Genomic DNA, 26393 nt, shown 5'->3' with positions numbered 1-26393 from the left:
AGAGGACTAGAAGAGCTCTACCCATCAGCTCAGGAAAGAGAAAAGGAAGCTTACAAATTGCTGGGAATTTAAATGGAAAACAAACAAAATCTTTCTTAAAATTGAAATCTCACACGAGAAAGAGCATCAGAAGTTACAATGCCCAGGGAGTGTAAGAAACTCAAGCCAAGAGGATATTATAAAAATTTCTCTACTACTGCTGAATCCCTGAAGCCCAAGCAAAAGTGAATGCAAAATTGAGCCACAAGGGAGTGCTTGACTTACATGGGGAAAACAACCCCAGTTTAACAAGCGTTCACAATAACAAATTACAAACCACACAAGAAATAAAACCATTTGAAGGTGAAGAGCAGACACAACCATTAATAGATTTAATACCACACATTGTAGAGTAGTTGACAAAATCTGAAAGAGATTATAAAATAAGAATGGAAACTAAAATCAAAGAGCTGGCACTAGGAAAAAGAAGAGACAAGTTGAAAACAAAAACTAAACATATACTGCTTTAAACATTAAAAAAATTACTTATTCCATAACAATCTTAAGAAAGAAACACAAAGCTGGAGGTCTCACACTTCCTGACTTCAAAATATATTACAGTGCTTGCTTCAGCAGCACATATACTAAAATTGGAATGACACAAAGAAGATTAGCACGGCCCCTGTGCAAGGATGACATGCAAATGTGTGAAGTGTTCCATGTTTTTCCAGGCCTTGGCGAGAAGATGGCAGCATCCTAGAGGGCCCACGACAATGAGCAGTTGCCAGAGCCACCACCGCCAGTGTCCCTGACCCCACAGTGAGCCACAGCAGCCCCCACTTCCTTCGCAGGTGACCCTCAAACACTAACAGATCCACCCACCCCAAGCCACCACCTTCTGCATTTCCTCCGTGACATCCTGCTTCCACTCTTACTCTTCTCTCATCTTCCTCACAGCAACCAGCCAGATCGACCTTCCTTAAATCAGAGGCTCATCTCAACATTCACAGAAAGATAGACAAGATGAAAAGGCAGAGGGCTATGTACCACATGAAGGAACAAGATAAAACCCCAGAAAAACAACTACATGAAGTGGAGATGAGCAACCTTCCAGAAAAAGAATTCAGAATAATGATAGTGAAGATGATCCAGGACCTCGGGAAAAGAATGGAGGCAAAGATTAAGAAGATGCAAGAAATGTTTAACAAAGACATAGAAGAATTAAAGAAAAAACACCTAGAAGAAATAAAGAACAAACAAACAGATGAACACTACAATAACTGAAATGAAAACTACACTAGAAGGAATCAATAGCAGAATAACTGAGGCAGAAGAACGGATAAGTGACCTGGAAGACAGAATGGTGGAATTCACTGTTGCAGAACAGAATAAAGAAAAAAGAATGAAAAGAAATGAAGACAGCCTAAGAGACCTATGGGACAACATTAAACGTGACAACATTCGCATTATAGGGGTCCCAGAAGGAGAAGACAGAGAGGAAGCACCCGAGAAAATATTTAAAGAGATTATAGTAGAAAACTTCCCTAACATGGGAAAGGAAATAGCCACCCAAGTCCAGGAAGCGCAGCGAGTCCCATACAGGATAAACCCAAGGAGAAACACGCCGACACATAGTAATCAAATTGGCAAAAATTAAAGACAAAGAAAAATTATTGAAAGCAGCAAGGGAAAAACGACAAATAATATACAAGGGAACTCCCATAAGGTTAACAGCTGATTTTTCAGCAGAAACTCTACAAGCCAGAAGGGAGTGGCATGATATACTTTAAGTGATGAAAGGGAAGAATCTACAACCAAGATTACTCTACCCGGCAACAATCTCATTCAGATTCGATGGAGAAATCAAAAGCTCCACAGACAAGCAACAGCTAAGAGAATTCAGCACCACCAAACCAGCTCTACAACAAATGCTAAAGGAACTTCTCTAAGTGGGAAACACAAGGGAAGAAAAGGACCTACAAAAACAAACCCAAAACGATTAAGAAAATGGTCACAGGAACATACATATCGATAATTACCTTAAACGTGAATGGATTAAATGGTCCAACCAAAACACACAGGCTCACTGAACGGATACAAAAACAAGACCCATATATATGTTGTCTACAAGAGACCCACTTCAGACCTAGGGACACATACAGACTGAAAGTGAGGGGATGGAAAACGATATTCCATGCAAATGGAAATCAAAAGAAAGCAATACTCATATAAGATAAAATAGACGTTAAAATAAAGAATGTTGCAAGAGACGAGGAAGGACACTACATAATGATCAAGGGATCAATCCAAGAAGAAGATATAACAATTATAAAAATATATGCACCCAACATAGGAGCACCTCAATACCTAAGGCAACTGCTAAGAGCTATAAAAGAGGAAATCGACAGTAACACAATAATAGTGGGGGACGTGAACACCTCACTTACACCAATGGACAGATCATCCAAAATGAAAATAAATAAGGAAACAGAAACTTTAAATGACACAAGAGACCAGATAGATTTAATTGATATTTATAGGACATTCCATCCAAAAACAGCACATTACACTTTCTTCTCAAGTGTGCACAGAACATTCTCCGGGATAGATCACATCTTGGGTCACAAATCAAGCCTCAGTAAATTTAACAAAACTGAAAACATATCAAGCATCTTTTCTGACCACAACGCTATGAGGTTACAAATGAATTACAGGGAAAAAAACATAAAAAACACAAACACATGGAGGCTAAACAATACGTTACTAAAGAACCAAGAAATCACTGAAGAAATCAAAGAGGAAATCAAAAAATACCTAGAGACAAATGACAATTCAAACACAATGATCCAAAACCTATGGAATGCAGCAAAAGCAGTTCTAAGAGCGAAGTTTATAGCTATACAAGCCTACCTCAAGTAACAAGAAAAATCTCAAATAAACAATCTAACCTTACACCTAAAGGAACTAGAGAAAGAAGAACATACAAAACCCAAGTTAGTAGAAGGAAAGAAATCATAAAGATCAAAGCAGAAATGAATGAAATAGAAACAAAGAAAACAATAGCAAAGATCAATAAAACTAAAAGTTGGTTCTTTGAGAAGATAAACAAAATTGATAAACCATTAGCCAGACTCATCAAGAAAAAGCGGGAGAGGACTCAAATCAATAAAATTAGAAATGAAAAAGGAGAAGTTAAAACAGACACTGCAGAAATACAAAGCATCCTAAGAGACTACTACAAGCAACTCTATGACAACAAAATGGACAACCTGGAAGAAATGGACAAATTCTTACAAAGGTATAACCTTCCAAGAGTGAACCAGGAAGAAATAGAAAATATGAACAGACCAATCACATGTAATGAAATTGAAACTGTGATTAAATATCTTCCAACAAACCAAAGTCCAGTACCAGATGGTTTCACAGGTGAATTCTATCAAACATTTAGAGAAGAGCTAACACCCATCTTTCTCAAACTCTTCCAAAAAACTGCAGAGGAAGGAACACTCCCAAACTCATTCTATGAGGCCACCATCACCCTGATACCAAAACCAGACAAAGATACTACAAAAAAAGAAAATTACAGAACAATATCACTGATGAATATAGATGCAAAAATCCTCAACAAAATACTAGCAAACAGAATCCAACAACACATTAAAAGGATCATACACCATGATCAAGTGGGATTTATCCCAGGGATGCAAGGATTCTTCAATATACGCAAATCAATCAATGTGATACACCATATTAACAAATTGAAGAATAAAAACCATATGATCACCCCAATAGATGCAGGGAAAGCTTTTGACAAAATTCAACACCCATTTATGATAAAAACTCCCCAGAATGTGGGCATAGAGGGAACCTACCTCAACATAATAAAGGCCATATACGACAAACCCACAGCAAACATCATTCTCAATGGTGAAAAACTGAAAGCATTTCCTCTAAGATCAGGAACAAGACAAGGATGTCCACTCTCACCACTATTATTCAACATAGTTTTGGAAGTCCTAGCCATGGCAATCAGAGAAGAAAAAGAAATAAAAGGAATAGAAATTGGAAAAGAAGAAGTAAAACTGTCACTGTTTGCAGATGACATGATACTATACATAGAGAATCCTAAAGATGCTACCAGAAAACTACTAGAGCTAATCAATGAATTTGGTAAAGTTGCAGGCTACAAAATTAATGCACAGAAATCTCTTGCATTCCTATACACTAATGATGAAAAATCTGAAAGAGAAATTAAGGTAACACTCCCACTTACCATGCAACAAAAAGAATAAAATACCTAGCAATAAACCTACCTAGGGAGACAAAAGACCTGTATGCAGAAAACTATAAGACACTGATGAAAGAAATTCAAGATGATACCAACGGATGGAGAGATATACCATGTTCTTGGATGGAAAGAATCAATATTGTGAAAATGACTATACTACCCAAAGCAATCTACAGATTCAATGCAATCCCTATCAAATTACCAATGGCATTTTTTATGGAACTAGAACAAAAAATCTTAAAATTTGTATGGAGACACAAAAGACCCCGAATAGCCAAAGCAGTCCTGAGGGAAAAAAACGGAGCTGGAGGAATCAGGTTCCCTTACTTCAGACTATACCAGAAAGCTGCAGTAATCAAGACAATATGGTACTGGCACAAAAACAGAAATATAGATCAATGGAACAAGATAGAAAGCCCAGAGATAAACCCACGCACCTACGGTCAACTAATCTATGACAAAGAATGCAAGGATATACAATGGAGAAAAGACAGTCTCTTCAATAAGTGGTGCTGGGAAAACTGGACAGCTACATGTAAAAGAATGAAATTAGAACACTCCCTAACACCATACACAAAAATAAACTTAAAATGGATTAGAGACCTAAATGTAAGACCGGACACTATAAAACCCTTAGAGGAGAACACAGGAAGAACACTCTTTGACATAAATCACAGCAAGATCTTTTTTGATGCAACTCCTAGAGTAATGGAAATAAAAACAAAAATAAACAAATGGGACCTAATGAAACTTAAAAGCTTTTGCAAAGCAAAGGAAACCATAAACAAGATGAAAAGACAACCCTCAGATAGGGACAAAATATTTGCAAACGAATCAACGGACAAAGGATAACTCTCCAATATATATAAACAGCTCATGCAGCTCAATATTAAAAAAAACAAACAACCCAATCCAAAAATGGGCAGAAGACCTAAATAGACATTTCTTCAAAGAAGACATAAAGATGGCCAAGAAACACATGAAAAGCTGCTCAACATCACTAATTGTTAGAGAAATGCAAATCAAAACTACAATGAGGTATCACCTCACACCAGTTAGAATGGGCATTATCAGAAAATCTACAAACAACAAATGCTGGAGAGGGTGTGGAGAAAAGGGAACCCTCTTGCACTGTTGGTGAGAATGTAAATTGATCTAGCCACTATGGAGACCAGTATGGAGGTTCCTTAAAAAAGTAAAAATAGAATTACCATATGATCCAGCAATCCCACTACTGGGCATATACCCAGAGAAAACCATAATTCAAAAAGACACATACACCCCAATGTTCACTGCAGCACTATTTACAATAGCCAGGTCATGGAAGCAACCTAAATGCCCATTGACAGACGAATGGATAAAGTTGTGGTACATATACACACTGGAATATTACTCAGCCATAAAAAGGAACAAAATTGAGTCATTTGTTGAGACGTGGATGGATCTAGAGACTGTCATACAGAGTGAAGTAAGTCAGAAAGAGAAAAACAAATATCGTATATTAAAGCCTGTATGTGGAACCTAGAAAAATGGTACAGATGAACCAGTTTGCAGGGCAGAAGTTGAGACACAGATGTAGAGAACAGACGTATGGACACCAAGGGGGTAAAGCTGCGGTGGGGTGGGGATGGTGGTGTGCTGAATTGGGCGATTGGGATTGACATGTATACACTGATGTGTATAAAATTCATGACTAATAAGAACCTGCTATATAAAAAAATAAATTAAATAAAATTCAAAAATTTTTAAAAAAACTAATACTAAACTTTCTTTGGGTTATTTGTATGGAAATATGTTAATATAAATGTTTCAGACATTACATGAAATTCCTAAAAATCTTATATGTTCTGGTATAATGTTATAAGTCATAATTCTAGTTATTACTTTAAAATGTATATCTCAGAAATAACTAAATTTCCTTGTCAATTGCATTATTATGAACTTTCATCAAATCTTTAACCGTGGTCATTTTTAAGTCTTTTGTCATTTACAGACAGTTCTGGGTGTACTCTGATGCTTTTGCAAAAATGTTCCTATAAAAGGGTTTCATCTTCAAGGAATTCATGGAAAAGACTCTGACAAGTACAGGTTTCTAGTAACTGACTATACTGCTGAACTGAATGAATAAGCATTTTCAGAACTCTAATGGAAAACTGATGGATTCATAAAAGTGCTAACAAAAGATCAAGATGAAAAAGAATTAATTACATGGGACTGAGTGAACTGATGAGGATGATTATAATTTTTGTGACTTTGTTTGAATAAAAAAAAATGTGATGTAAATTTATGTAAAAAGAACTTAATGTAAAACAATGCCACTCTTCTCACATATTTTCTCTTGTTTTGGAAAATATAGATATTTTCTGTTAAAAACGTGATTTACGCTGACATGTAATAGGTTGATTTTTGTTATTATAAATAAATTAATAAATATTTTTAAGTTTCCAAAAATTAAAAAAAAGGTGACAGCTCAAATGATATGTAAGATTTAATTTTGAAATTCTATAACTGCACTTTGTAATATCTCACATTGTAGAAAGAAGTTTTCTTTTTTTTTTTAAATACAGCTCCTATCTTTCCTGTACCAGACTAGGGGAAAATTGAGAACTAAATTTTGCAAAATATAAACTTGGCAAAATAGAGAAAACTAACTTGACAAGCTTTGCCTTGCGAAAATACTTTCTGAAGAAAGGTATTCTGAATGGAGGCAAAAACTACCCTTGAAAATACATTAGAATTGAGAATATCATCCACTTAGAATTTGTTCTGATCCCATTAAGTAGACTAGAGAGAGTACATTCTCCAACATAATATGGTCTACAGTGATCCATTGAGGGTTCGTTTCAAATTTCTTAGCCACAAAATGCAACTTCAAAGAAAATTTCAGGTAATTTTCTTTAAAAATGTAACACAGCAAGACCACATCGCTGTGGAAAGAAAAACACATTCTTCAGAAAAATAAAGTAGCATGGTATTTGAGATACATGTGTTTTAAGAAACTCATTAAAGGGGGTGGATAACTATTCTGATTCCTTTTTAATATTTACTTTTCACTATAAAAAAAAAAGTAGTTTTAAAAGTTTACTTTGAGGTCGATCGATGGATGTGGTGACGTCCGGCTCGCTGGGGCCGGGCCTAGGCCTCGCCAGACGATGGACGGACGTTCATGGCGAACTGGGCCGCCCTTCTTGTTCTGCCCGGGGCCCCTCGCCTCTCCTCCGCGCCGGTCGGTGGTGTCGGAAGGCAGGGGTGCGGCGTCCGGCCCGACCCCCGGTCTCCCGACCCCAGCCTCAGGGCCTGGGCAGGCCGGCATCCTCTGCCACTCTCGCTTCGCCGCCTCAGCGCGTCTCGCGAGAAGCGCTCCCCACGGTGGGGTTTGGCTGGGGCCGCGGCGGCGGCGTGCGTCCGTCGGTGCCGGAGTGCGTCCCGCCTGGCCCTTGGCGGTGCCCCTGGAGCGCTCCAGGTCGGCGTTCAGGTGCCGGAGACCGAGCGGTGGCGTCGTCTCCTGTTCCCTGTGAGCCCCTCGGGTCCCCTCTGCGGCGGTGCTTCCGGTGAGCAGCTCTCTTGGGGAGTTGAGACGGTAAGGGAGGCACGGCTGTCCCCCTCGTGGGGCTGGCTGCAGCCTCGTCGCCGTCGTCCTCACTGCGTGCCGGGGGGCGGGGCGGGGCGGGGCGGGGGGGGGGGAGACTGTCAAAAGGTCTCTCTGCTTAGGTGAGTTAGATAAGTCGACGAATGCGCACGTTGCTCAGAGCCCTGCACTGTAATCCATTCAGAACCGGAGACGTCCGCGCACTTACAGCCTCTGCTGGGCTAGCAGAGATCCTAAAATGCCACAGTCGCTTCCTTACAAGATTCCCGTCGCTTCCATAATACCATGGAAGTGAGGTGCGGGAGGCAGGAGGACCAGGTAGTTCTTTCTGACAGTGGTCTCTTTGAAACATACGGAGGGACCAAGTCAAGTGGATGGCAGTAAATTGAAAGAAAGGGGACAATTGCTAGAGATACTGTGGAAGTCGAACTGATAAGCCTTGGCAGTAAGTTATGCATGGATGAGAGGGGAAAAAAGACGGTTGAGTCCTGCAAGAGTCGACGGTGTTCTGTAGTCAGAGGTGTTCTGTAGGATGGTGATAAAGTAGGGAGGAAGAAGAGCGAACACTTTTAATATTGAAGTGCAAGGGTTGAGAGAGCCTCTTTCTATTTAATACTAATTTAGCATTTGCCATTCCCTTACCTTGTACACTTATTTACCTTTTAAGAGCACTTAGCCCATCCAGGTTGTCCAAAAACTATCCTGTGAAGTAGACATGGAGGTAAGAGAGTAGTCCAGGGTTTCAACATTAGTGGCTGACAGAGCTAGACTCTCACGTCTCCTGAGTGGTTCTCCTTTCTTTTTCCCAGATGCTATGGCTCATGGCATTGCTAATGATCTGTAGGCATTGAAGGACAGGCATCACCGCATCCTTTTTGAATTACAAATAGGCAAAGCCAGCACTGGTTTGTGCCAGCAGCTGCCAGTGACAGGGGCTGAACTGACTAGCTTAGTCTGGTAGCCTCGTCCCAAGAATCTTTCCAACCTTGGCTGCCACACCTGGGGTTGGTCAGTTAGCTATGAGAAATCCCAAAGCATCAAGAGAAGCTCTTTCAGAGTGTTTCTCCTCTCCTAATTCTGATCTTCCCACTTCCTTTGACACTGAGCAGCAACTGTATTAGTCCCCTAACATAGCTTTCCCCTCTCTCTTTTTCTCTCTCTCTCTCGCCCTCCTTCCCCCGCTCCTCCTTATCCCGCTCTCCCTCCTGTCCTCCCCTCCCACACACTTAACCACAACCACTGCCTTGCTGTGGTTTACTTGCCCTAAATGTCCCTGCACCCAATCCTCCACCAACCACCATCATACTTATTTCTCTTAATCTCTGAAAATCTTAACTCCTCCATCAAACCTATTCACTTACCAAATATTCACTGAATCCCTATTATGTGCTAGGCACCATTCAAGGCACTGGGAATACAGCATTGAACAAGGCAAAGTCCCTGAGCTCACCAGGTTTAAATCTATAGTCTTTAAAACTCTTGATTGATCACATCAGGGCTCCCTGTCCTCTGAAATACCACAGATTTTGTCTTTGTGGTCACATCACCATCAACACATTCACCCAGGCTAGAAATATGTTCATGGGTGGGAGGTGAGCTCCATGTCCTCTTACTCTGCCATCTTGGTCTCTCTCCCCTTAACTAGAGACCCAGGCTAGAAATATGAAACTCATCTCTCACTTGTCACTCTCCATCTATATTCAGTCACTAACAAAGTCCTGGTTTTTTGTATCCTAAGAATTCCACCTGCCTATTCTGTTCTCCCCATCTCTACTCAGTGCTCTAGCTTAGGACTCTCATCATGGGTCATTTGGACTGAAGCAGTCACCTCTAACTAGTTGCTCTGCCTCTGGTCTTGCCTCCCTGAAATCTGCCTTCCATGAGATCTCTCATGATTTATTTAAAACAAAAATCTAATCAGGTCCGTTCTCTGCTCATAACCCTTCAAAAGCCCAAGCTACTTGATATCGTACACAAAGCCCTCCGACTTCCATCATGTCTTACACTTCTTGCCTCATTGCTTTACATAGTTCCTATCTCATTTTTTTCCTAAGCTCTCTGTGTGTGTCTGTGTCCCTAACTCAGGGTTTTTTCATGGCTGGTTTGGACATCTTTGTGGTCTTCATGCCTAGCACAGTACCTGGCATATAGTAGCCCCTTAATAAATTTTTAACTGGACTGGGTTTCTACTGTTGTTTTGCATTTATATGTATGTCTTAAGTTTTCATGGGTGTTTCTTCTTCAACCTTACAGCGCATTTTTGGGGGTAGTCATTAGAAGTATTTACAAATGTTCCTGTTCTCTTCTTCCTTCTGCGAACATTGTAGAATTGTATTTCCCACTCCCTTTAAAGTTGGGGATAGCCATGTGATTTGTTCTGGCCAATAAAATATGAACAATAATGGCGTGCACCATTTCCTGGGAAAGCATTTAATTACCCAATACAAGATACTGCTACTATCTCTTCCCCTTGCTGTAGGGGAAGCACACAGGGAAATGGAGGCTTCATCAGCTTGGGCCCTTGAGGGACAAAGGTGAGCAGAGCCTCTTGCTCACCTGTACTTGAAGTGCAGCATAATCAAGAAACAAATACTACCAATCCACTGAGATATGGGGATTTACTACGGTCGCATAACCTTGTCTATCCTGACCACTCCATTCCCTCAGGACAGGAACGGTACCATTTATCTTTGTGTCTCCATGGTGCCATATTCAAAACAGACTAGAGGGACTTCCCTGGCGGTCCAGTGGTTAAGACTTCGCCTTCCAGTGCAGGGGTTGCAGGTTCGATCCCTGGTCGGGGAGCTAAGATCCCACATGCCTCCTGGCCAAAAAACCAAAACATAAAACAGAAGCGGTATTATAACAAATTCAATGAAGACTTTAAAAATGGTCCACATCAAAAAAAAAAAATCTTTAAAAAAAAAGACTATAAATATTGTATTTAAATTTTGATTTCTGATTTTTCCTAATCCACAATGTCCAATTTCAAATATTTCTCTCTCATCTGTTTCTGCTGTCTCATTACTAAAGCACATTTTCTGCTCCATTTTGGCACAATTCTGGTTTCTAAAATATAAAAATTAAAATTTCTAACCAGTTCATAGTCCAGGGTTGATCACTCACGTAACATTTTGTGGAGAATGAGATGTCTACCCTCTGATGACTGAGTGAACAATTCCTCCAGCTCAGCTGTAGCAGTGCTCTTCGGGGAAGTAAAGGAGGCTGGAGCATGGGTATGAAGCTCTGAGTGGTAGGGCAAAGGGATTATAATAATCAGCTTACTAGGGGAAGTGCGTGTTACAGCGCAGGTCTCCCTGTATCCTCTGCCCCAGCAGATGGCACAATAACATGTAATAAATGTAATAAAATTTTTCTGCCATTTGCCTTTATCTGCTTTAAAAACCCTCAGTTTTGAGCATATGATTCTGTGAGAAAAAAAAAAATCCTCTTTCTATGATCCTTTTTAAATGCCACTGTTGAACAATGGACTATTCAAAAAGAAAAGGGGTGCAACACAGAGCCTCTACCTGAAATTACTAACGTGTACTAATTCTCTCTGTAATCCTTACAGTAACTTGAAAGGCATATTTTTTCTTCCTCATGTAAGTATATTATTCATCACTCCAATCTTATTTCATGGACACTGGCCCAGAGCTACCTACTAGGTACATTGGTTCATAGAATTAAAAACAAAAAGCCCACAGCCTTCTTACTATTTTCTTCTACCTATTAATAGTTCTAACACAATGTCTGTTACCTCCTCTGGCAGCCACAGCTCCAAACACGCCCTTTCATAGGAGAAGGTCCAGCTAATCGCAGCCCATCTGTTTCATACTCTGGAAGTTAAAATTCAGCCTGCAGGCACTGTCTCTATGATTTATGTTTCCTAAAATCAATTACAAATTTTTAGCTAGAGTTATCAAAACTTTGAATTTTAACTTGAAGTTTTCATTTTTATAAATGCCAAGTGCTTTATTTTGGAGGGAAATATTTCTACATTTACTATAACTATAATGTAATTTCCTAAAGATACTTTCTAAAAGACAAACAAATCTTCAAGTTAAAAATCAGCTTAGAGAATTTTTATAATGTTTAACGAGCTCAATCTATGGAAGGAATCTAATTTTTTTCAACCTAAACAAAGTGTTTAGGGACCACAGGAAATACTTCTCCAGTGTAAAAATACATAAAACAAACCTGTGAGCTCAGGTCTATGCTATGAACGGAGTAAGATCTTCCGCCCCATATCACCCATAACTACACCCAGGAGAAGTCCTTCATTTTCTCATTGGGTGGGTTGCTGCCTTGCTGCACATTTTAAAATCTATCAACATAACACCAAGAAGAAACCACAAAGGGAAAAGATTGATACATCCCCATACACAAATATTTAAAACCCAATACTACATTAAATACTAAATTAAAAGATTTATAAAAATTAGAATATTTGCAACGTAATATCTCAACAGAGAAATCTTTTACAAATCAACTATACACACACACACACACACACACACACACACACACACGCATGCATGCACGCACACAAAAGAAGATAAAAAATGACCAGTAGACCTAAGGAAAAAGAAAAGAGGGATTAAGCTCTCCAAATGACATTTTTCACTCAACATATAAAGGAAGATTTTTTTTTTTACATCTTTATTGGAGTATAATTGCTTTACAATGGTGTGTTAGTTTCTGCTTTATAACAAAGTGAATCAGCTATACATAAACATATGTATATGTATCTCCTCCCTCTTGCGTCTCCCTCCCACCCTCCCTATCCCACCCCTCTAGGTGGTCACAAAGCACTTAGCTGATCTCCCTGTGCTATGTGGCTGCTTCCCACTAGCTCTCTATTTTACATTTGGTAGTGTATATATGTCCATGCCACTCCTTCACTTCGTCCCAGCTTACCCTTCCCCCTCCCCGTGTCCTCAAGTCCATTCTCTACGTCTATAAGCGAAGATTTTTTTTAAAATAGTAATAGGATGAGGGAGGGTATAGAGCATACTTCTGGTGGCAGTAAATACTGATGTCAACTTTTGGGAAAGTAATTTAACTACATATATTAAAACCCCTATAAATGTGGATTCCCTTAAAACCACCAGTTCTAATTCAAGGTATTTGTCCTCATCCAATCATTAGACAAGTATCTGTAAGGATTTTATTGCAGGGATTTTGATACACATACAGATAAAAATATCTGGAAGGATGCATACCAAAATACTAAGGTGTGAAGATCAACAAATAGAATCTGAAAAAAAACAATCACCAATTTTTTTCCTTTTTATTACTCATCTGTATGTCTAAAGTGTCTGTAACAAAAACTTACTACTTTTGTAACAGTTTGTCTCATTTTTATCCTCTTTTTCAGAAAATGTACTTTAAAAGCATAGAAAAGGTGATTGGAACTTTGGGATTCCTATCCAGGGTTACCCAAAAGTCAAACTGTATTCCAATCAAGAGCAGATTAAATATGAAAAGCAAAATGGTAGACTCCCTTACACAGCAACTCTTGCTTCTTTTCTGGTTACTTCTACCTACATAGAGAATTGTTCAAGGAAGATGTTTACCATCCCATATGTAGTCGAGATAATTTGGGCCATAAAGTCACAATTTTCCATACCTGCACAATGATTTTTTTTATGAGACCAGCCAGACACCTGAACAAAATCTTTGGGAATGCAGGATATGGCAGGCAGTAGAAGAGAAATTGACACCAACTTTCCTATAAGAGTCCCCAAAGTAAGAAAGTATCTCTTTCCCTTATACTGACTCCTGGTTACACACTGGAAAATAGCAGCAAGTGAGGAATGCCAAGCGTAGACACAAAAACCAGAACATGACCGTGGACTGTGAAGTAGCCAGGCTGGCAGGTGTAGGACTGAAATGGCTGCATGCCACAGCAGTAAAATGCCTGTGACATTCACACACTTACAATCAGTTTGGCGGTGTTTCCAACCCAGGCTGAGGGATTTCATTTTCCCCATATTAGGCAGTGACAAAGATTTCAGATGGACCAAACATTTTATATTACTGTCAACAGCACTAACGTAGGTTCCGCTGGCAGAAGTGAGGGAAACCAAGAGTGTCTGCATTATTTACTCCAAAGAAACGAGCTGAGCACCATCTGCTGTCAGCCACCACCACCCAGTGCAGCTCTTTCTGTACCACACCCTCACCCCACTTCCGTGAGCTCCCCCAATCTCGGCCCAAGAACCTGAAATCCCAGTGTTTCCCTAAATATAGGTTTAGAAAGTTGCTTTCAACAGAGCAGTTGGTAACGCAGAAGATCTCTTAAATGCTGCAAAGTGTTGTCTACTCGTGTCCAGCTGCAAAAATTATCTACTCTTCCAACCTTCCTTCTAAGACTAAATGCAGTGCTACAGTGCTTCGCCTACATAACGTGAGGGGATGGGGGGTGGCCAGACCATACAGTGTGGAAAACCAGTATTCTCACACTAGTGTCTATAAACTGGTTCAAGGTCATAAAAGTAGAACAGGAAAGCCTACTGAATTAGTAATAAGAAATAGATTGCATGAGCAAAGACAAGTTTCCAAAATACCTACAAACCACACAGGGTATCTGTGTCTAGCTGATTTTTTTCATGGCCTTTCAGGAAATGAACTGTCCCACTCTGAAAAACCAGAGGAACAGTATTAGTAAGTAAGTCAAGACCAAAGCCAAATCCAATAGTGATTATAGTACTACATTTGATCTCTATGGACTGTAAAGGAGAATATAAAAATGAGACCCCTCAAGAGCTTTTCATTAAAAAACAAACACAAGCCATTTATACAGAAGCAGTTCAAATTTTATTTATAAATTTGTTTAAAAGCATATAAAAGATTTATTTTTTTCTTTGGCTCACATTTGTGCCCTGAATTAAGAAAGTAGGGATTCAAATCTAAAGGTGCCAAAGCTTCCCCAAACCTGATCTGAGAATTAGATAAGAATTAGCTGTTTAGAGAGACAAGCATGCAGAAAGTAGGGATTCAAATCTAAAGGTGCCAAAGCTTCCCCAAACCTGATCTGAGAATTAGATAAGAATTAGCTGTTTAGAGAGACAAGCATGCAGCACCCACAGCTCTCGCTAACCTGAAAGCATCAAATGATTCCCTCCTTTTCTATCTTACTAACACGTCTATAATTATACTTCCAATAAGAGGTGAAACCAATTAGAAAAATAATGCAGCATTTCACTGGCAGTAGAGATTAAATATGAGTTCAGTAATCAGCTCCTACAAACATGCATAAATAATGACAGGGAGAAACCAGTCATCCCCAGCTGCTCAGCTGAGTGGGTGGGCAGTTGAAGTCAAGGTAAAAACAGTGAGGCTGAACAAAGCTGCAAGAAGGAAAAACATCTCATGTGGTTTTTCAAGGTCAGTTGACAAAGGCCAGATGTAAGCAAATATTTCTCATATATCCTGGAAGAAAAAGAAAACAAAAATTAGTACCAGCAACAAAATTCAAAGCCTTTGTAAATCCAAAATGAAGTTCCTCCAAAAAACACTCTGACTACCTGACTATTTTTTCAATAATTTCAAGTCCCAGTGAAATGATTCAATTTTCAAGTTCCATTTTGAGTCACAAAATGGTCTCTGTCAACAATGTAATGGCTTATTGAATGATAGCTCGTCAGCTGTGTTCTGAGAGATAGGCTAACACGGGTCACAACTAATAGTGTTCACAAATACTGTCACCCACCTCCATAGTTACAGCAAGGACAGGGCAAATATAGTATGGAGCAGAGAAATTTAAATGGAACTGTATGGAGTAGAGGTGCACTGTATTATACAGCAGGAAGGTGACTTCTAAGGGGACGTTGAGGAAAGGAGATAGACTTAAATGAGTCCCCTCCCCCCACTATGTGCAAATAGTCATGACATCTCCATCAAGCCTCCCAGACTGCTGGGCCAAGGTACACCTGGGATTCAGACTATTGGTGCTCTAACATTCTGGGAAACTAAAATTTCAGGTTGCCTCATGGGTCATGGCAAATGCTTAACTGCCTTTGAAGACACTGGATTCAGCGTTGCCACAGCATCTCAAAGGGTCTCACCTACTGGTATCAGAGAAAGGATCGTTTGAAGTCATTCTTTAAACATCCTACCCTAGATGCATCATGACAAGTAATAAAGGATTCTAGAAGACCAAAAAAATTTTTAATATAAAAGCAATTTTAAATTATCAAAGAATATGGTACTATGGAGAACAGTATAGAGCGTCCTTAAAAAACTAAAAATAGAATTACATATGATCCAGCAATCCCACTCCTGGGCATATATCCGGAGAAAACTATAATTTGAAAAGATACATGCACCCCATTGTTCACTGCAGCACTATTTACAATAGCCAAGACATGGAAGCAACCTAAATGTCCATCGACAGAGGAATGGATAAAGAAGATGTGGTACATATATACAATGGAATATTACTCAGCCATAAAAAAAGAATGAAATAATGCCATTTGCAGCAACATGGATGGACCTAGAGATTATCATGCTAAGTGAAGTAAGTCAGACAAAGACATATATCATATGATATCACTCATATATGGAATCTAATTTTTTAAAAATGAACTTACTTACAAGACAGAAGCCGACTTACAGATATCTAAAACAAATTTATGGTTACCAGAGGGAGGGGAAGGGATAAATCAGGAGCATGGGATTAACACACACTACTATATATAAGATAGATAACCAACAAGGACCTACTGTATAACACAGGGAACTCTACTCAATATTCTGTGATAATCTATATGAGAAAAGAATCTGAATAAGGATGAATACATGGGGGCTTCCCTGGTGGCACAGTGGTTGAGAATCTGCCTGTCAATGCAGGGGACACGGGTTTGAGCCCTTGTTTGGGAAGATCCCACATGCCGCGGAGCAACTAGGCCCGTGAGCCACAACTACTGAGCCTGCGCGTCTGGAGCCTGTGCTCCACAACAAGAGAGGCCGCGACAGTGAGAGGCCCGTGCACCGCGATGAAGAGTGGCCCCCACTTGCCGCAACTAGAGAAAGCCCTCGCACAGAAACGAAGACCCAACACAGCCATAAATAAATAAATAAATAAATAATTCCCATTTAAAAAAAAAAAAGAATGAATACATGTATAGGTATAACTGAATCATTTTGCCGTATATCTGAAACTAACACAACGTTGTAAATCAACTATACTCCAATAAAATCTTTAAAAAATAAAAATTATAAATAAATAATCAAAGAACAAATATGTATTAAGTAACCTGAGAAGAATGTGATTTAAATTAGAAAAAGCTTTAAAAATAAAGATCGGTCTAATTTTTCTACCCAAAATATGCTGATCAAAGGCCTACTACTTAAGTGTCTATATGATGTTTCAAGAAACAAGTTTTTCTTTCTTTGGCTTTCATCATAGTTTTATCATATTTTCTGCCTCCCTCCTTTCTTTCTCTGTCTTTGGCTTTTTACTGATTCCAACATATCCTCCAAGCCGCATCTGTGAGCTCTCCTCTCCTTCCTTGTAGGAGCTCAATTGTTATCTACCAACTTCTAAACAAATGCCACATTCTAAATATATTCTGTATACTAATCTCTTGTCCACTTGTTATTTATAAAACATATCCACAATAAAAGTTTAGTTTATAACTTTTCTTATTTTTGTATGGTGTCCTTTGATGAACAGATGTTTTATTTTAATGTATATTTATCATTTCTTTTTAGTTTATACCTTGGGTCTTATGAAATCCTCCCTAGCTCAATTTTATAAATAGTCTATTTTCTTCTAGAATTTAAAAAGTCTTCCTTTCTATTTATAAGCTTTACTCTACCTGGAATTGATTTTTTTTATGATTTCATGTGGGTACTCAATTGTCCCAACAGCATTTGTTGAAGAGTCCATTTTCCCCTGATGATGGGCTCTGCCTTTTGTCATACAACAAAATTCTAGAAATAGTTGGGTCTGCCTGTGCCAATTCTATACCATATTAAATATTTTATTAAGTCCCATATGTACTTCTATATTTTTAGGAGTGAACTGGCTATTCTTGGTTCTTTGCTCTGATTAGAATTTAACTAAATCAACAGATTATTTGAGAGCTCATTCGTATCCATTAACGAGGTAAAACACCATTTATTTATTTATTCCTTAATGTCTTTCTATAAAATTTTATAGGTATTTTAAAGGTAATATACATCTTTGGTTTTACCTTTTTATTAGGTTCTTTTGTTGATTCTCCACGTGTAGAGACAAAGTTAGTTCTTATATATTGATCCTATATCTACCAACATGGCTAGGCCCTTGTTTATTCTAATAATTTTAATATAAATTCTTTTGGATTTTCTAGGTAGATAATTGTATCATCTGTGATTTATAAATTTTTTCCTTGTCAATGCTTATATCTGATTCAAAAGAAAAGCTTTTGATGTGTTTTTATTATAGAACTTTGAACCCTGTATTAGCTAAAGAAATTTCTTTTCTATTCCTAGTTTGCTAGAAGTTTTTACTGCAAATGAGTATTGAAACTTATCAAATGCTTTCTCTGTATCTATTGAGATGATCATATGGTGTTTCTCCTATAATTTATGAGGTAAATTATCTCGGAGATTTTTCTGGGTTTTTTTTTTATTTGTGATAAGCCAAGCTTGTACTTCTGGGGTGAATATAATTTGATAAGGATATACTATGCTTTTTTAAAGAAATTCATTATTGAATCTGTCAAAATTGTGTTGTGATTTTTTTAATCTATATTTATGAATGAGACTGGCCTATAATTTATTTTCTATATAGTCTTTGATTTTGATTCACAGTTCCATTCACCTGCTTAATCCTTTGGAAGAATACTCCCCCTTTTCATTTATCTGGAAAACATTCTAGACATTTGGAATAATCTGTTTCTTGAACATTTAGTAAAACTTTTCTGTAATATGTGTAGGCCTGATTTTTATTTTATGGGAAGACAGTAACTAATCTAGATATGGTTTAAATCATTTTGAATTCCCACCGACAAAGTGTGAAAGAAACTGTTTCCCCAGTCTTGCCAACAGAGTATGTTGTCAGTCTCTTGTGCTTTGCCAAATAATAGATGAAAAATGATATTTTGGTTTAGTTCTTAATTTGTATTCTTTTTGTTATAAATTCATTGGGTGCTTTAATTTCAAAGATTATATTTTTTTTATTCCTAGAAGTTCTGTTTTGGTCTCTTTGAAATCTTCCTGGTTCTCTTTATCTCCTGTTTTTGCTCATCTTTTCAAATCCAATATTTATTCCATCAAATGTTTTATACATAGTTATTTTAAATTCAGTACCTAATCATTTTAGTATATCAAATCATTTGGTTCTAAATCTCTGTCATTTTGGTGACCTCAGCCACAACCACATGTTTCCCTGTGCTTGTGGTAAGTTCCAGTCACTGTGTTATGCTTGGGATATATCAGTGAACAAAACAGTCAAAGGGCCCTGCTCTGATGGACGATGGAACATAAATTACCACAGGGAGAGAATAAGAGTAATTAGTCAACAAAACATCTAAGAAAATGATGTTAGAAGTTGCAGAGTGCTATTGAATAAAGAAATGGAGACTGCAAAGAGAATGACAAGAGCCTGGGGTAAGGGCACAGGTGGCAGCATTAAATGAATGGCCAAAGAATTCTTGGAACTCAAGAAAATACTTGAAAGAGAACAAATCATTTGGATACTTTGGAGAAGAGTACAGAGGGAGCAGCCAGTTCTTAAGTTTTCAAAGAACAGCCAGAAAGCTGGCATGGCTGGGAGGAATGAGGAAGAAGGGCAGTAGGAGGAGAGTGCCAGAGGAGTAGAGTGGGGTGTAGATCATGGAGCCCCTGTAAGGATTAGTAAATACAAATCCTTTGGCTTTTACTCTAAGGACTTTGGCTTTTACTCCAAACATTTGGAGAGTTGTCAGAGCCATTGGAGAGGCAGAGGAGTGACAGGATCTGACTTATTTTTCAGTCTCATATTGAGAACAGACTCTAGGTGGGTAAGTGTGGAAGCAAGGAAACCATCGAGGAGACTATTTCAAGAATTGAGATGAGCAGTGATAGAGGTTGGAATCTATTTTGAAGGAAGAGTCAAGAAGATTCGCTGATGGGTCAGCTGTGAGGATGTGAGAGATGGGTTGTACTGTTATGCAAACAGGAAAAAGTGAAGATAGAGCATTGGGGTAAAGAGGATCAAAGGTGAAGTTTTAGACATGTTAAGGTTGAACTGTCTTAGACATGCAAGTAGGGATGTTGGGTAGACAAATGGATCTGCAAGTCTAGAGGAAGAGGTCTAGGCTGGCAATTGAAATTTGGGAGTACAGAGCATATTGGTATTTAATTTCATGAGAATGAATGGGGCCATGAAGGTATTAAATAAATGTAAAGAAGATGGTCCAAGGTGGATCCCTGAGGCACTCCAGTGTTAAGAGGACAGAAAGATACAGGGGATTCAGCAAAGGAGAATAGAAAGGAGTGGCCACTGAAATAGGTGGAAACCCAGGAGAGTACAGTGTCCCAGAAGCCAAGAAAAGAAAGAGGTTCAAAGAGGAGGCAGTGATTCACCATGACAAATGATGCTGATCAGCCAAAAGATGAAAATTGAGAAATAACCATTTGATTTGTAATGTAGACAATGTCAGTAACCATGAGAAGAACATTGTGGTTAGACAGTTATGGTCTAAGTTCCGATTAGACTGGGTTTAAGAGAAAAGGGAGGAAAGAAATTGGAGACAGACAGATACCTCAAAGTTTTTCTCTAAAGGGGAACAAAGAAACAGGACAGTAGCAAGAGGGAAAGGGGCTTCAATATATAATGTATATTTATTTAAGTTTTCTGCTGATGGGAATTTTCTAGTCAAGATGACAGCTGACAGTTCAGGAGAGAGAGAAGAACGTTGTTAGAACAAAGTCCCCCAGTAGGAGGAGGAGATAGAATCTGGTCCATAAGGAAAAGCAGACATAGAGGAAGAGATGTGTGTAGGTAAGTGAGGTGGAGATGGGAGACTGAGCAAGTTCTCACCTTTGTGTCACTGCTTCTTTCACGCAAGGGAAAAGCCAATATCCACTTTGGACTTGGATATGCCTGTCTTACTAAGGAATCTTCAGTCATCCTCACTCACATCACATCATGAGAAAGCAATGTTCCGCTCTTTTTATCTGTGAGGAACCTAAGTGGAGATTCACAGCTCACTTACCTAAGACCTACCAATAGTCAGTGGTGAGCCAGACTCCCATATCCTCATTCTCCTAACAGCAGCCCATGCAGTATTCATTTACTCTCTCCCATCATCTTCCCTTCAATCCCAGGTATTTTTCTACATATATGTACCTTCTAAATTGGTGGGGGGGGGAATTATTAAGTAGAGGAGAAAATGTACAGCAAGTTTCCAAGTCCTGTCCAAAATCTGAGTTTCAATCACATTTCACAACTTATAAATTCTGTAAACTTGGATAGTCTTAAATTCACAATGCCCTATTTTCCACATGATTCCTACTCACGTATTCTTATGTCAGTAATTTGTCAATTTCACAGAAGATGCAAAGATACTGTGTTTTGATTCTTTTTTCTGTCTTGTACATTGTCCCTATTCTGAATCCATAGTGATACACATGAGCATACATTATAAATAGACACATCCACTGTGCATTCTCTACAAATTTGCCTACACTTAATTATCTTCAATATGTATATACGTTTTTGAAATCTATCCATAAATTTTAACCACTAGATGCATTCCAAGGAAACATGCATATAAGATTTTTAACAGATTGTATTCTCAAAAATGATCTTTTGTCCATTAAGTATTTGTTAAGGGGTGATTTCCTCTAGAGTTTCCAGGTCAGCAAGCATTTGATTACTTTGTATTTTACCAGTTTAAAGGTTTCTATCCGTTCTTTTTTTTTTTTTGAGTAGGTACATATGCACTTGGGCTTCAATTAAATTATAAAACCCACTGTAGTTAGTTTTGATTCTGTACACATTGCAAACCCCACAATTCCATATATTCCAAAGCTTTGGTGCTGTTTCAATAATATATTGTGCACACAAAACACATTACACACATATTACAACACAGTTGCAAGGTTTTCTTCACGGAAATCTGTAAGAACATTTCATTTTCAAAAAGTGCATTTAGCTGTAGGGGTTTTTAAAAATCATTTTGTAGTGAAAAATTAAATGCTGGTTTCTTTGACCTGCTAGTTTCACTGTAAGAATATATTACAAGAGAATGCTTACTATTTTTATAACCATATTTCGCTGAAAATCTTCCTGAAAAAAAATGTTCATTTGTTTTTGTTTTAGGTCTGGGCAAAGGGTAATTTTTAAAAAAGCCTTGCAGTCCAGGCAATCACACAGCAAACAAAGGGCAGGTGTCATTTTTTATTCTGATTGGCATTGACTGGAGCTGAAATCAGGACCTTCTCCATCTCTCAGAAGCTATTGTGGAATTTACAGTAATCACCCTGGCTGACTGTCCATCACACAGCTGAATAGCACGCCAAAAAAAAATAGTATCTGGGGAGAAGGCCACAACCTATTTTTAAAACTCTCATTGTTTTCATTCTTCAACTTTGAAAGAAATTTTTTTAGAAAAGAAAAAAAACTCACCCAGCTGTTACCACTATTCATATTCCAATTGCCTCCAAAGTGCTGAAGGCCACCTGGTTGACTTTCACCTTGGAGTCGGTCCAGAAAAGCATTATTTACCCTTTAAAACAATGAAAAATGTGTGTAAGTGGAAAGCTTGCTGCAGGGCTGAGAGATTTCTGAGAACCTAATGTGCTGTCTGAACGGACTGTGGGGACTGCTGCCCCCATTCAGCTCAGAAGAAATCTACAGACACTTCTTTTCACATTAACCATACGACACGCTGTGAACAGTCCTCTGGTGGAGCTGGTGCCAGTCTTGGCTCAGGCCAAAAGGGGCATAAATTCTTAACTTCAGAGTTTCACTTACCCACCTCTACCAGTTCTACAAGAGCCTTGGTCACCCAAGCATCCATACCCCTCAGGGCCATGCCAGGAGTGAACCCCAGAAGCTGAGGAAAGATGGAAGCTTCAGCAAGAACTAAAACATAAAGAGAAACCAAACATAGCTCTGTGGTGCTCTTTTTACAAGACAGATGTCCCCTCCCATATATCCTGTACCCCATTGCCAGTCTTGCTAAGGTAAATCCCATTAGTGAAAAGTAGAAGGAAAATAGGAAGAGAGTGTGGGAAAAGGGAAATATCAGAAGAAGGAAGCCCAAGCTTTCAAAAGAAGGGAGGGGTACATTTTTCCCTGATGTTCGGTCATACTTGCAGCAACCAATTTCAGAAATTAAGTTTAACATATAGGAGGTAAAACGATAAAGAAAGGCAAGAAGTGATTATCATAAGGGTCAGGATAAGGTTACCTGTAGGATGACGGTTATATTCTATTCCTGGAGCTGGTTACCTGGATGTCCATTTTATAATTAATCATCCTAAATATTCGTTTCATGGACTTTGTGTGTGTTATATCTTACAATTTTTGAATTTAAAAAAGAAAAAGGCCACACCATGCTCTGAGTTGCCCGTGTATGGCTGAGTAGAGTCAGGGACGTGGTGGCTGGAGAAATAGCATTGTAACAGGTACCCTGTGATGTGAACGGATTATTGAGGAATAGTGTCATGAAGACCATAAGCTTCTCAGCAGAAACAAGAGTGCCTGGAGCACAGCACCCACTCAATCCATGCTTGTGGAAGGGAGGATAGGCAGGACCCAGTCAAGTTAGCCTCCTTTTTAGTCATGAAGTTTAGCGAATGTGGTCATGGTGGGTGGCTGTAAGTCAGCGACTGTGGGAGATTTGGGAACTTTGAGGATAATGACTGCGGAGTGGCAAAGTCAGAGGCTGGGGGTTTGCCTAGCAGTCTTGCTCAGTGTGCCAGCTAAAATGCCAACTGCATGTTGACCCAGGTTAGTCTCTGGCTTATGGGGTTGCTGTTTTCTCCTCAACTCCAAGCCGCGTCTGGCAGTGGTCACATCTTAGTTATTAGAAGGCTTTTTTTAATCTCTCACCATAAAATCTACCCACGTGCCATATTCTGGTCAGACTGGTTCACTGCAGAACTGAATGTTTAAGTCACCTTTTCTAGACCTCTCAGCATGCAGATCGAAGTAAGATACTTGAGCTGGAGACTTGAATATTAAGGAAGACAGAACTGACCTTGATCCCCCTAAAACTACACAACCAATGGTATTCTGGATGGTCCATACACCTGGGGCTGTTTTTATCCAGTCTTTTTGTCAGTAACAAAGATGGGCTTTCCCTCAATATCCCCCATCCCACCCCACCTCCAATCCACTAGAATTTTTGTTGGCTCCACCCACTAAACACATCCTGAATCACCCATTTCTTTTGATGACCACCATTCTAGTCCAAATCCCTATCCTCTCTCATCCTGCTTCTGCTTCCACTCCTGCCCTCTGCAATCTGTTCTCCATACAACCACCTTACTAAATTATAAAAGGGATCATGCCTTCTGGAATTTTGTTTAAAACCCTCCCATGACTCCTATTAGTCTTAGAATAAAATCATTGGCTTACAGAATCTTCTATTTCCTGCCTACCTTTCTTACCTCATGTTGTATTATTCTCTTCCTCACCATCTATAATCAAATCATTTGGGACTCAAAAAGACCAAGCTCATTCCTGATTTAGGGCCTTTACTTTTGTTCCTATGCTTGATAAGAGGGGACATTCCATTGTATGTTTTGCACCCCCCATCTCTATGTGTCCGGCTCTTGTTTTTGGATGTCACCTCTTCATTGAGGAACTATCGTCTCCAATCTCTCCCTTAACATCACTCTGTGACGTGGTCCTCCTGGTGTGTATCACTGTCTGAAATAATCTTGCCGTTAAATTGTTGACTTCTGTTTCTTTCCTCCAGATTGTAAATTCCATGCAGTCAGGGACCTTCTCTGCCTTGTTTATGCCTATTCCCAGTGCCTAGAACAAAGCCTTCACAGAGTGTGCCCTGATATGTAAGAGGTGAATGAATGAATTGTCCAAGTGCATGGTCCCCACCTCGGCCTGCTTCTGTGACTGCAGCTGCATTGTGAAATTACCCATGGTAGTGAATGTAGTTCATTGTCCACTGCACTCAATTCACTCAAACACTTTGAAGATGATGACTTGTGATGCACACAAGGTGATGTGATTCACTTTTAAGCATGTTACTAAGAGGACAGCAGAGTGGGTCAACTAGAGATCATGGGTGGTAAACAGATTACCTTTTTCAATTTCTATCAAGAATTTGTAATAGGGAAGAATCTTTTGTATTCTACTACAAGTTAATCACTAAAGGGATGTTGCCTATAAGCTTAAATTATACAGAATGGCCCATTTTTGAGAACCCTTCCTCTCAGATAATGAGGTAAAATACCTTTGTTTAGCTCACAGGAAACATGCTGACCAGGCCCACCTGTGAATGACTGCAGGGAGGAAGAAATTAACACATCCCCTCTGGAGGCTAATGGAACCAGGAAATGTTTGACTTTACTCCCTCCCCTTTTAGTATAAAAGAAGCCTGAATTCTAACTCAGGCAAGATGATTCTCTGGGACACGAGTCCACCATCTTCTCAGTTTGCCGGTTTCCGAATAAAGTCGCTATTCCTTGCCCCAGCACCTCGTCTCTGATTTATTGGCCTGTCATGGGACGAGAAGTACGAGCTTGGACTCAGTAACAAATTCAAATAGGGGAAAAAAGTACCAGTTTATATTTTTGTTTACTAGTGTTAGAAAATACATACATTTCATTGCTGTCAAGCTGGTGCTCTGAATTTTCTTCTAAGGATTAACTTGGATAAAAACTATTGTTCAAGGATGGTTCAAGTTTCAATAAGTCAGTTCAGTTCTTTCCAATTTCCAGCTTGTGGCCCAGATCCTTTCAAGTCCTTGACCCCAGTGCTCTGTCTTTTCCCACTGGAGCTTCAACTTTCTTCTCTTACTCAAAAAGTTACACTGGGTCAGGTTCAGGTGCAATCAGGTTCAATCATTATGGGATTCATTGTAAAGCTTATTAGGAATCTACAAGCTTTCTGTTATAAAACTCGGGGCTGCACTTTCTGCTATGTGAACTTCCAAACAGTAGGAAACACATTGTCTTTTTGTCTCCAATAGGAGAAAACCTAACTTATGTCCCGTATGCTCAAACTACATGGTTTGTATTGTTGCCCTCAGCAGGAATGGACACAGCTATTTTATTCATTAAGAGACAACTGAACGAGTATTTTCATATGATAACATAGAAAAGCTCACTATAAACTCCAAAGGACAATACAAACATAAGCTTTTATCAAAAACTGATAGCATAAAATATGTTTAAAGACTTGATCAGTTGTTTCAAAACTGATTACTGAGTTTATTATCCAGAGAGATTTCCTATTGGATTAAATTTGGATCTACATTTTACTAGAATCAATAGAAAGAGTAGGAGGTGTAGGAAATAAATAGTGCCACCAGTATTTAGGTATTCAGCAATAAGGAAATAAAGAATAAGGGTCAAGATTCCTGT

General features: G+C 38.9%; 1 protein-coding gene and 1 non-coding gene across 6 annotated transcripts in view; one reads left to right on the top strand and one right to left on the bottom strand.

Annotated features, from left to right (window-relative positions):
- Positions 1-599: 599 nt before the first annotated feature.
- On the top strand, positions 600-706 carry LOC118884469. The gene has a single exon (XR_005017302.1). It is a non-coding gene; the product is annotated as a U6 spliceosomal RNA (small nuclear RNA).
- A 13965-nt stretch (positions 707-14671) lies between these two features.
- Positions 14672-26393, bottom strand: part of EPSTI1 (epithelial stromal interaction 1) — a 104174-nt gene continuing 92452 nt past the window's right edge. For all 5 annotated transcript variants that reach the window (XM_036831093.1, XM_036831095.1, XM_036831097.1 and 2 more), the window contains 2 exons: positions 22465-22564; positions 14672-15293 (listed from right to left, as the gene is read on the bottom strand). In XM_036831093.1, the coding sequence (XP_036686988.1) occupies positions 15285-15293; positions 22465-22564 (109 nt within the window). In that variant the 3' untranslated portion in view covers positions 14672-15284. The remainder of the gene's footprint in view (positions 15294-22464; positions 22565-26393) is intronic.

Source organism: Balaenoptera musculus, chromosome 18 (genome assembly GCF_009873245.2).
Source record: "Balaenoptera musculus isolate JJ_BM4_2016_0621 chromosome 18, mBalMus1.pri.v3, whole genome shotgun sequence".
Classification (NCBI taxonomy): Eukaryota; Metazoa; Chordata; class Mammalia; order Artiodactyla; family Balaenopteridae; genus Balaenoptera; species Balaenoptera musculus.
This window is presented reverse-complemented; position numbering and strand designations above follow the sequence as displayed.